The sequence below is a fragment of the Nelumbo lutea genome, chromosome 3, assembly GCF_056320005.1.
Source record: "Nelumbo lutea isolate HS-2025 chromosome 3, American lotus-T2T, whole genome shotgun sequence".
Classification (NCBI taxonomy): Eukaryota; Viridiplantae; Streptophyta; class Magnoliopsida; order Proteales; family Nelumbonaceae; genus Nelumbo; species Nelumbo lutea.
Genome location: NC_142686.1, coordinates 10,985,075 through 10,997,373, shown reverse-complemented (window position 1 = coordinate 10,997,373; position 12,299 = coordinate 10,985,075). Strand labels below are relative to the sequence as shown.

The 12,299-nt window shown below is 37.7% G+C and overlaps 1 protein-coding gene across 4 annotated transcripts; it reads left to right on the top strand.

Annotated features, from left to right (window-relative positions):
- The first annotated feature begins 329 nt into the window (after nt 1–329).
- LOC148862903 (protease Do-like 9) lies at nt 330–11,794 on the top strand. Of its 4 annotated transcripts, none has more exons than XR_016110561.1 (10): nt 330–491; nt 682–1,373; nt 2,485–2,684; nt 2,784–2,964; nt 3,147–3,338; nt 5,272–5,504; nt 9,689–9,790; nt 9,879–9,993; nt 10,089–10,193; nt 10,286–11,794. XR_016110561.1 is itself a non-coding variant. In XM_088980410.1 (10 exons), exons 2-10 carry the CDS (start codon nt 824–826, stop codon nt 10,326–10,328), a joined length of 1,653 nt encoding a protein of 550 aa, XP_088836536.1. In that variant the 5' UTR covers nt 330–491; nt 682–823; the 3' UTR covers nt 10,329–11,794. The 4 variants fall into 4 exon arrangements, 2 of the variants coding, with proteins under 2 accessions (XP_088836536.1, XP_088836535.1); XR_016110562.1 differs by having other exon boundaries at nt 10,290–10,799; XM_088980410.1 differs by having other exon boundaries at nt 9,943–9,993; nt 10,290–11,794.
- The last annotated feature ends 505 nt before the right edge of the window (nt 11,795–12,299 follow it).

Genomic DNA, 12,299 nt, shown 5'->3' with positions numbered 1-12,299 from the left:
TCTCATATTTGTCGGTAAATGCTCCCATTGCACGGTATGGATGTATGTGGGTCGCGCTCAGTGAGGCGCAGATGCGAATTCAGAACTTGACAACTGAATACGGATGATGTGACGAAAAGGTGCACCATTCGCGGCGTTGCCGCTGGATTAAATGGACACGTGGCAAATCAAGTGAGTCCCCAACCTTGAATCCTCACCGAGTGGCGGAGGTCCTGATCGATCTTAGGCTATACGATTTTTCCACGTGGCAAATCGAGTGGGTCCCCTGCCTTTTGCACCAACGCACGGGACATCAAACAGACATATATATTCGATCTGTGTCGACATGAGGGCGGGGCGTCGTGACCCCTTCCCTTCCCCCCTTGCTCTGTCTATTCTCTCCCTACTTTCTATTGTCTCGTCAAAACCACAGAAAAGAATCGAGAGAAAATTGTAAGCTTCGTATGTTCGAGCGATCTTTTTAATAAATGAACTCGACTCGCTTTTAAATTGTAAGTATGTTGATCAGACATGACTTCCCATTTAGAGTTGGTTTTATGATCATTTCTTATTTAATTTCTTCTATTTGCCGGCTTCATTTTTCAATAATCTAACGCATCTCAATACATCTCCCCCAATCTCTCTCTCTACAAAACGTCCTCTCTGGCTTTCTTCATTTGAATTTCACTTTTTCTGTTATAGAAAAAAACGTCGAAAGGGAAAAAGAGAAGAGAGACTCTGAGAGTTCTCTGTTGCAGAAGAACAAAAGAAAAAGCCCTAATGTCAGATAGGAGACCAGAAGAGGAGACGGGGTCGAAAACCCAAGAACCCAGTGGCCGATACTATGGATTTCCAAATGAACAATACCGAGACCACTTCCTCGCCCGCCATTGACGACGTTTTCTCCGTCAGCAATGTTGAAATTGCTGAGGACGATTCCCCCGTTGCCTCTACGGGGCGTGGTCGACCTTGCAAGGTTGCAAAGCATGCCGATAAAGCCGATACCAGTGCCGTCGCTTCTCCGGTGCGAAACATTTCTCGGGTAGTCGAAAGCAATGGAGAGTGTGTGCTTGCTGTATCCGTCGCCGGCGATATTGCGAGGCATAGTTCGGTTGTTGAGCCACCTCCAAGGTGGGAAAATGTAGTGAAGGTTGTGCCTTCCATGGATGCGGTTGTTAAGGTGTTTTGTGTTCACACGGAGCCCAATTTCTCATTGCCGTGGCAGCGGAAGAGACAGTATAGTTCGAGTAGTAGTGGGTTCATAATTGGTGGACGGAGGGTATTGACAAATGCACACTCTGTAGAGCATCATACCCAGGTGAAGCTTAAGAAACGTGGTTCTGATACCAAGTATTTGGCGACAGTGCTTGCTATCGGGACTGAGTGTGATATCGGTAATCATCATCGCTCATTCACGGTTTTACATGTTTTCCCTACTTAGGTTTTTTACAACTTCGTAAACATTATTTCTGGATTGAAGTCGAATAAAAATGAAAATATTCTGGGAACAGTGGTTTTTTTGATCAATGACAGAGAAATTTTATTAAATAAGAAACCGTTACGAGTTCGTTTCAGATTTAGGAAGGTAATTCCTAACTACTCTTTTAGTTACAGATTTATGCCAATTACAATTCAGCCCAAAACGTTTGTTGCCTATGATCCCCTTGCTTAGCCAAATAATCTGCCATCCCATTTGTAGTCTTCTTAATCCATTTAAAGGTAGCTTCCAATTGCTTATTTAAATAATCAATTCCCCTTAGAGCTCGCCCATATGCCCATATCAATTGAATTCTTACTTTTTGTCCAGGAAATGACTAACTTTGACACTCCCCCTCCCCCTCCACCTGTTGTAACCCTCGCTGCTTAGATATCCTTAGACCTTGTAGCAGTGCTCGTATTTCATCTTTGAAAGAAACTCCAACACCAATTGGGCCTGAATACATTGCCACGGCCTTACCATCTGCATTCCTGAGGACATCCTCAATTCCTGCCGGGCCTCAATTACGTAGAGAGTTCCCAACAAATTTCAGCTTCACGCTATTGTTAACTGGAGGCTTCCACTCCATCATTATACTTTCCACTATTTCCCATACTCTTAAGAACAGTATTTTTCATATCATATAATTACTAAATGTCCAAGCTCTTATCATGTCATCCACCAAAAACACTTGAAAGGCTTCTATTGTTTTTACCCAATGTGCAATTTCAACTCCCATGCTTTCCACTATTTCCTACACTCTAAGAACAATATTATTATCATATAATTACTAATTGTCCAGTTGGCATTACTGATGCAAAGAGGGATGCCTTTTGATTTGATTTGATTTGATTTTTTTTTTTTATGATGAACTTCCTTAAGCTTGTTACAGCTATCAAAAAATAAGAAATGTTCTGTAGAACTTTTTGAGTAACCGATTTTACTTCTTTTGAATAAAGTGTTTTAATTAAGTGTTTGCTTTTCCATGAAGACCTCCTTCATTACTTTATTGTTCTGCAATGCTGCAGCGATGCTAACTGTTAATGATGATGAGTTCTGGGAGGGAGTTTCACCGGTAGAATTTGGTTCCTTGCCTGCACTCCAAGATGCTGTAACTGTTGTGGGCTACCCAATTGGCGGAGACACAATTTCTGTGACAAGTGGCGTGGTGTCACGCATGGAAATCCTGTCATATGTCCATGGGTCCACTGAGCTTCTGGGTTTACAGGTTATGAGTTGACCTTCTTCCTTTTCATTGTTAAAACCTAATTCCGCCTATTGGTACTTGGCTAGATGTCCTGATGCATCTCATCTCTGACTTTTGCAGATAGATGCAGCTATTAACTCGGGAAATTCTGGTGGTCCTGCTTTTAATGATAAAGGGAATTGTGTAGGAATTGCATTTCAGTCCCTTAAGCATGAAGATGTGGAGAATATAGGTTATGTCATACCTACACCTGTCATTATGCATTTCATTATAGACTATGAGAGGAACAAAGAATACACAGGTATTTTTTTTTCAACATCCATATTATTTATCTTTGTCTGATTTATGTAAAGATTTTTATATACCTCAAGATTATCTTGTTCTATTTCTACCCATTTGTTACAATCTTAAGGTGACAATGGACAAACACATTCTTTTGTTCCCTCTTCTTCTTAAAACATTAGATTGTGTTCTACTTTCCAGGGTTCCCTACTCTTGGTGTTGAGTGGCAAAAGATGGAAAATCCAGATTTGCGCATGGCGATGGGCATGACATCTGATCAGAAGGGTGTTCGCATTAGAAGAGTTGAGCCCACTGCTCCAGAATCTCAAGTTCTGAAGCCATCTGACATTCTTCTCAGCTTTGATGGAATTGATATTGCTAATGATGGAACAGGTGGCTATTCCTATGACTGTGTAAGGTTCATTTGTATTATTTATTGATAAAAAGGTTCATTTGTATTATTTATCTTCCAGTTTATTATCATTTTGCCATATACTGTTTCTTGTGTGTTGATTTGTGGTTTCATTACAGGTCCTCCCCCCACCCCACCCCACCCACATTTCTCTTTCTTGCATAATGTGTACCAGCTTAGGTCATTATAATATTATCTATTTAATGTTTTAGTTGTCAATAGTAGAAGTTTAGAACTAAGCTTTTTTTGATAGCCATATGCCTTAGTTATATAGTTGTTCCTTTTTGTCAATTGAATGCCATAAATCTGATTCTGGAAAGTGTGCCTTGAAAATTATAGGGTCTTGTGAACATATTGAAGTTCTGTCATGCTTCTTTGTTGAGCTATATTTCCTTATGCATTATGCAGTGTTACCTTGGTACTTGGGAGTATATAGTTGTTCCTTTTTGTCAATTGAATGGCATAAATCTGATTCTGGAAAGTGTACCTTGAAAATTATAGGGTCTTGTGAACATATTGAAGTTCTGTCATGCTTCTTTGTGGAGCTATATTTTCTTGTGCATTATGCAGTGTTACCTTGGTACTTGGGAGTTGGAATCGGTGTGAAGTGTTCAGGTTTTCACAGGTTTCTAGCATGTCAACATCCAAAAATATGGCATGCAGACATGGTGGTAAACAATCATAAAAGTAAATAAATAATTAAAAACATAACAAAAATAAGAAAATCGTAGTGTGGAGTGAATGAATAATTTAAAAGCAAAGTAAAAATAAGAAAAATCATAGTATGGAGTCCTTGTTTCTTGTTCTCTTTCTCATGGCATCTGGTTTTGAGTACTAAGTGCCATGGATTTTTGCTGACTGCAGCTTGGAGTGTTATTGGGATGCTCCAAGATCTAGAAACTGGGAATTACAAGATTTTAGTTGATCTTTATTGTTTTTAATCAGATTTCATAGTCTTGCATTGGTTGAAAATTGCACTCCATATAGAGTTGCACAAAAATTCAGTTCTAACTTTATTGCTCGTGTAGAATTTCTTTTCTTAATTTTTGTGCATAAAATTTGTGAAATCCACCCTCTATCTTAAGGACTATTAGTTGGATTTATTGGCTTTGAGTTGAAAAGGACAATTCCTTTGGCTTTCTTTCATAACATTCTTGAAGGGTGACATGTCTTGAGGATTCAAGGTTTTTCTGTACCATCTATTGGGAGATACGAAATACATATGATATGAAGGAACTCAGTTAATGTGCTGTGTTGAAAGCTTATTGGCCATTGTGGACATTGACTCATTGCAAGGGATGTTGTTGAGATTTGTTTGCATTGAAGGGAGAGATGAAGCATTTATCATAAAAAGGAGGGTTGAAGCTTTCAAAGAGGACAATTTGTATCAGATTAAGAGGAACAACCAGTGGGAAGGCATGGATGATTCAGAGGAAAGGAGAGTTGAAGACAGGAAGTGACAAATCAAAATTAGATTATGGTTCAGCGAGTATAATCATCAAGAATGGAATGGATAGCACTCAATCTTCTGCCCCTTTCACCCCATCTCCCGTTTCATTTTTATGCACCTTTTCTTTTTTGCATTTCTAAAGACTCTAAAGTCAAAAGAACCATCCTGAGTGACATATTGACATACTAGGTTGCAATAGCCTGGTTTTCTCACTTTCGCAAAGTATGAAGCTTAGTTCCCCCAAGAAGAGGAAAAGATGTAATTAACGTTTACTTAGTTTTCTCTTCGCGAGCATTGACTCCCCATTTTCATTTTATACACATTTTATGAATTTCTTTTTCCCCCCAGAGAACTATGGTTTATAAATGTAGTTTTCCTTTTATTGTTGCACTTAAACAAAAACAGATGGCACCCATGAGATTGCTTTTAGTAAACAACTGACTTTCTTTCATGGTGATTTTCAGTTCCATTCAGGCATGGAGAGCGTATTGGATTTAGTTACCTGGTTTCTCAAAAATATACCGGAGAGAATACTGTAGTTAAAGTACTCCGCAATTCGGAGATTTTTGAATTCAACATAAAGCTAGCAACTTACAAACGGCTCATTCCGGCACATATCAAGGGCAGACCTCCATCATATTACATAATTGCTGGATTTGTCTTTACAACTGTATCTGTTCCATATCTTCGCTCTGAGGTGTGATTCTAGACTTTTTTTAATTGTGTTATTTTGAGTTCTATATTGCAATAATAGGTTGCTTCAGTACATGAAATGAGCTTTTCCCCATTTTATAAGCTGTTATATTTTATATCCCAAAACTTTCTGCTGGGGTTGAACTACTAAAATCAGCAGAAGTATGATATAGTGCCTTTTATTAGCAGAACTTATTTTTTTATCCAATTTTGTCTTTTTTTGTTTTTGTAAAAGTGTCTCAATCTGACAGGTGTAACAATGTGGGTTAAAGTCTGAGTGGTCACTTTGTGCAATGTAGAAAAGAGAGAAAAGTTTGTTTTTGTACTGTTTGTGGGATGTTTATTCTTTTCCCTCATTGTTTATTATTTAGCTATGGGATTTCCTTTAATTGCCTTAATGGGCTGGCCTGTTTTTTATTTGTTTTTTCGTTATTATAACTACTGCCGCTTTATGAGGGGCAAATATAATATTGTCTTTATATCTTAATGTATAAAAGAAGTTACTGAATCTATTAAGTGCTACGATCTGTTCTTCCAATTCTTTTCTCTTCTCCCTTCTTTCTACTCTTTCCTCTTTTTTTATTCTGAAATGTCTCTCTTTATTCAAAATGATTAAAAACACCTAGTTTGAACATTCCTGTGATTTTTAACTTGCAAAAAGGAGGCCAAAGGTTAGGTCTTTTCCAGTCCACCCCTCTCAAGGCCCTAGATAGTTGGAACCAACATTGGGTAATGGCCCTTGTTGTCCCTTGTCCTTTTTTGTAAAAGTAATAGAGGAGGCCGAGGTGGGACCCTCGAGGGGTTTTCTGATGAGGAAGAATCATTTTTTCAAGATCTTGAAGATCTTTGACCCTTTTCAATAGAAGACATAAAAATTGGCAATGGGTGATTTCTTCCTCATTAGAAAACTCAAAAGATTCATAAACACTAGGGGTGGATTCGAGTCGAGCTGAGCCGAATAGCATTGGGCTTGAGCTCGGCTCGAGTCAAATACTCATAAGCTCAAGCTCGATTTCAGAAAAAAATGTTTTATAAAAATAAAAAAATTATACCTAAAGATTATTTTTTATTTGATATTTAAAAAAATTAAGAATTACAATATTATATATATATATATATTCGAGCTCGAGCAACTCATGACTAGCTCGGCTCGTGGCCACCCCTAATAGACACTTAGATATGTGATTTAAAAGGCACGCCCTAGGCATACAGGCAAGGCGCATTGCCCAGGTCCTAGGCGAAGAACTTTCAGAAGGTGCATGCTTAATGCGCCTAGGCATGCGCTTGATGCACCTTGCACCTTGCGTCTTGGCCCGAGCATGCACCTTTTGAAAATTGTATGCTTTTTTGCTTTTTTTGAACCTAGCAATTAGGCTAGGTCAAGAACCCTCTGTTTGCTAATGTTGTTTATTCATTCATCTTAATAAAATATCTTCTTAAAAGGCAATTAAACTTTTAAAATCATTATTTTTTGTGTGAGTTGAGAATTTAAGACCCTAACATGGACTTGTTTGGGATTGCCTCGAGGGGCGTGGCACAAAGGTGATTCATAGAATCAGGAATGTAATATGTTTTACATCGCATTGGCTACTTGAAGTAATGTAATTGAGGAAAAAAAGAGATTGTGGGCTTTACATGCTTGAAAATGTTTTATATGTTTGGTTTTATTTTTAAATTTTCATTTAAATATGCTTTACATGTTATGTTTATGTATTTTAATTTTAGATTATAGGTTTTTAAACCATTAATTTAAAATTTTAAGTTTATATTTCTTATTAATAATATGTTTAGTATTTTTAATATTTTTACTTTTTCTTTTGAATTTTTTGTCTTTTTATTGAATTTTCTGACATCTCTTAGCTTTTTTTTTTTGGTATTTTGTATTTTGCGCCTTGCTTCAGAAAGGCGCGCACCTCGCCTTGTGCCTTGTGCATCGGGTGTAAATTGGCCCTTGCGCCTTTTTTGTGCATTGCTCTTTTAAAACACTGACTTAGTCAGAGGAAGCTCCATAAGGGCAGAACTGATGGCAGTAGTTCAGGGATTGTGTTTGGCAAGGACTCTTAGTTTAAGGGGATTCAGGAATTATAGTGGGTTGGCTCAAAGAGAATGACGGGTTGGTGGCTTTAGTTGAACACATTTAAGGAGATAAGGGCTCTAAGGGGATGAGAATTGAATATACTTGGACATACAGATCAGCAAACTCGATGGGTGCACTATCCAAATAAAGAGTAAATAGGGGTGAGTGATTTTGGGAAGGGATTGGGGTTTGGACTTTGGTTTTTGGTTTGGTGGTGGTAACTACCCACTTATGGGACTGCTTGGAAGCTTGTAAATAATTCATTATTTTTCACAATCAATAAAGTTACTGGTTAATTATTAAAAAATAAAAAGTTAAAGCTCTTTTAGGATATGACATATAGGAAACCCTTGACTTGCTTAGGATATGACATATAGGAAACCCTTGACTTGCTTAGGATATGGCATGACTGCCCCCTTTAGAGCTTTGGGAAATATTATGGCAGCCTCATGGCCCTCTACTTGTTGCTATTTTATGGGAATCTTGGGAGGAAAGAAATGGTTAGATATTCCTAATAAAAGTCACTACGAAGACTACTAGAGCTGATTAGTGTTAGGCATAATGCTAGATGCAATGGTTAGATGGTGGATTTTCATGATAAGATCTGCCTATTTTGGAGTTGAGATGGATAAGAAGTGAATATTTTCCACTCTTATTACCGCGATACTTAATTTGATGAGTGTTCAATGGGGAAACCTTGTTCCCATTAGGAACTGGGCTGCATTTAGAAATGGTGATGGATGGTTATCCTTATGTATTTTAGACCTGTAAGGTTGAAGGATTCATTGAGACTCATTGGTGAGGGACTCCAACTGTCAGTAAGTCCTCTTACAAAAAAAAATGTCAATAAGTCCAGGATTTGACGTGCTCATTGGTGAGGGAGATTTCGATTGCCATCGATAGAATGGGGGCAAGATTCAAAGGACCCTGGAGATTTGGCTATCAGGTTAGACATCTGTCAAGATTTCTTAGTTGAATAGACAGTCACTGACAGCCTAGGGTCGAATGATTAGAAATGTGTTTTTTTTTAGGCCTAAAATGCCCAGCTTCTCTGTCTGTCTTCTTAGATGATTTACAGGGCTGCCCTCTGGTACATGTTTGATACTTTGAGGGCTTGTTCCAAGTGTCTTTTTACCTGTAAATTTTTGTTGTCATAAAAAAATAAAGAAATAAAGAAAAGAAATAGACATGATTTGATGACAGATCTCCTTTTGACAACCATGGGGCCCACCACAAACTTTCAAACTTGTCCTTGATATGGTTGCTTGAAATCTAGTCATTTTTTATTAATTTTCTGGTATAAATCTAGTCATTGGTTATAAAGGGCTAATATGGTGCCAATTCTGTAGGCTGCAAAAATGGGCTGGGCAAACCTATTACTGGCTGTGTTTGATGGGATTAAGCCACCTGAAGAGCAGCTGGTTGAAGGCCATTCACTCTACTTTTTTTATCCTTGCACAGTTACCAAGGATTAAAATATTGATATAATACTCCCAGTATCAGGCGTTATCATATCCATTTCGGTGCATCCAGATATGCATAGATACACTGGTACATGCACATTTTAAAAGGTTTAAAACTTTGGGATGATAGATCCCATCCCCATAAATCTTATAAAATGAAAAAGTAAAAAAAAAAAAAAAACAAAAAGAAAAAAATGCAGTATCAGTCATATTGATACACACCAATACCCCCACCTTTGCTTATCAGGCATATTGATATTTTAATACTTGATAGTATATTTGAGTTGCAACTGGGATATTGTAGTTTATTTGAGTTGTAATTCTGTACCTAGGCCCCTGATCTGGGTCTGTTGCTCCTGAAAAAGGCACTTTGTAATCTGTTTCTTAATAAAATTACATTACCTTTTTCAAAACAAAAAATATTTTAGTACTTGATAGTTACTTCATGCCTCATAACATTTTCTTAACGGTTAAACAGCAATCATTTTTTTAACGTGTACGCATGATGAATTACTGAAGATTATTTTGTATCCTGGCTCATATTTCATATGGGAAAATGTTGCTGCACTATTATTGGTTTTTCCTGAATGTATTTAAAGTCCCAACTCTTTTTTTTTTTTTTTTTTCTTTGAATACTCCTATCACCAGTATGGAAAGGATTATGAATATGATGCACCAGTCAAACTATTGGACAAGCATTTGCATGCAATGGCACAATCAGAAGATGAACAGCTTGTGGTGGTTTCTCAGGTTTGTCTGTTTTTGTGTATTATTTATTGATTTATTTATTTATCTGTTTTTTTGCAGTTGTTAATTGTTTTTTGTCCGTGACATGTAGTTGTGGAAGTAATTTGCTGATCCTGGACCACATGAAATGATTTTCCTTGACAAATATGTCGCAGGTGCTTGTAGCTGATATCAATATTGGTTACGAGGACATTGTCAATACTCAGGTCAGAATAGACATGTAGAAAATAGAGGTAATTTTGTGTAGCTTGTTACGTTTAATCCATCAGTTACCGAAGTCCCTGTTTTTTCTGCTCTCTAGGTTCTTGCTTTTAATGGCAAACCTGTCAAGAATCTGAAGAGCTTAGCAAGCATGGTTGAAAACTGTGATGATGAGTTTTTGAAGTTTGAACTGGAGTACCAACAGGTTGCTTCCTAGCCCCTACACATGTTTTTCATAATTAAGAGTTGTTGATGTCTGAATGTAGTTTACTTAAAATCTGTCGTGTCTGGCTGTAGCTAGTGGTTCTACAGACAAAGATTGCCAAGGCAGCAACACTAGATATTGTGACGACCCACTGCATACCTTCAGCAATGTCTGAAGATCTTAAGTGAGGAGGCAGAAATAAGGTGGAGATACATGGAGTTACCATCTTGCTTACGGAGTATTGACAATCGAAGTACCTATTATCCTTTTTGGTCAGAATCCCCAATGAGTGTAATTGTCTGCAGGTTTTTGTTGGTTAAATTGATCCCAAAAACAAACAAAAGGCAAGAGCCGCATATGGTATTTCTTTGTAGCTGTTATAGCAAGAAACCAATCTATACAGAGGGTGCTGTGGTATAGAATTTGTCTCCGCATCTGTTGGATGCAGGAGCGGAGTAAAGCATGAGGGGTGTGAAAGTGAAATTGGTAGTGATGCATGACATAGATGATAGATATATGCTTTTTGAGAAGTTAAAATTCTGCCGCATTGATGCTTCTGATATAAAGAAGATTGAAATGAAAAAGAGTTGGGGTTTTTCTTTTGTATTTTCTGTTCGCTTACTATTCGGATGTATATTTAATGCTAGAAGGAAAAGAAAATGATCTGAAATTGTTCGTGGATGGTCGATGGTGAGAAATCATGGGAAGAGGAGAAAGGCCGTAATATGAGGTTGGGTCGTCAGGTGGCAGGAAGGAGGAAGCTCTGCCTCTGTTGTATTTCTCTCCAGGTATTTTCCTGTTTTTAAAATGAAGTCCAGTCCAGGCTCCAGGGTTACTCTATTGCCGCCATTTTTCCTGAATACTTGACTTTTTGGTCGGTACTCGGTAGTAGCATTCGTCTATCAATTCAATTTTGTTTAAAAGCCGTAGAACGGGCCCTTGTTAGTTAGTTGTTACGGGGTTTACTCCATTTCGACACAGGCTCTCAACTCTCTCCACATACAGCCATGCCTTTCAGGCTTCAGCACTATAATGATTGATGAAGTTTATATGGACTAACGTGGACAGCGCAGGACAAAGTAGAATAATAAATTGAATGTAGTCACAAAGTACAAAAAAGTTAGTGGTTGGAGTTGGAGACAATCATCTCTGGGTTGTGACTTGTGAATTGCGTAGGGCGTAGGGTGGGGGAGAATTTGATGATGGTTGGTTGTTACCCGTTCCCTTTGGTTTGTGCCTACTGCCTAGTGGTGGACTGGTGGGTGGGGGATGAGTTGAGAGGTGAATGTCATGGAAATGTATTATCTATTATGTGATCCTTTTCCAAAATTCCAATTCATACATGAGATGGGATGAGCTGTACTTGACGAGTCGCCGCTGTTTCTCCGCCACAGGCTCAATCAAGAACCAACTTCGTGGTGACTCTGTGTCACCGCCTACCGCCTTAACCAACTGCCTCTATTCGTTTGTTCATCCAGTGTAGGTGGTTATGTATTTCTGAACATTTTTATTTAGCATCCATTTTTTATTATTTAATTTAAGAGATTTAATTAAGTTTTATTTCTATAGAGATGAATAACAATTATTTATTTAACTATTCACACTTTTGAAATAGTGGTTTGACACGTGGTTAAGCTTCAAGACTTCTAATCGAAAGTAGAGTTAAATCATTTTCAACATTTTTAGAGTGATTTGAATTGTATTTAAAAATGAGAACAAATCACTTTTGAAATACTCTTTCCTAAAAAATTAAACAGGAAGCCACTTGTCACCTTTTTACTCATGAATGCTGATCATTTTTGTTTAACACCATTTTTATTATTTAATTTAAGAGATTAAATTGAGTTTTATTGTTATAGAAATGAGAAACAGTTACTTAGTTGTTTTTTATTTAACTACCCTCACTTTTGAAAGAGTGGTTTGACACGAGTCCACGTTGTGTGCATTGGACGAGTGCACCCACCAATCACGTTTGACCATGTCGATTGCCAGTTCAATCGGACACAAAAAGACAATTTTTCATTTTCATTTCACACGAATTTGAACTCCCCCTCTCTATACTCATATCGAACCCTAGCACCCTCAGCTCACTGGTGCCTTCACTGC

Bases quoted from the DNA above. Each gene is read 5' to 3' on its own strand.
- LOC148862903 (XM_088980409.1), top strand. From the start codon at position 824: ATGGATTTCCAAATGAACAATACCGAGACCACTTCCTCGCCCGCCATT. The intron at 1,374-2,484 runs GTAATCATCATC...GCAATGCTGCAG, and splicing joins CGGGACTGAGTGTGATATCG to CGATGCTAACTGTTAATGAT. The intron at 10,194-10,285 runs GTTGCTTCCTAG...GTCTGGCTGTAG, and splicing joins TTGAACTGGAGTACCAACAG to CTAGTGGTTCTACAGACAAA.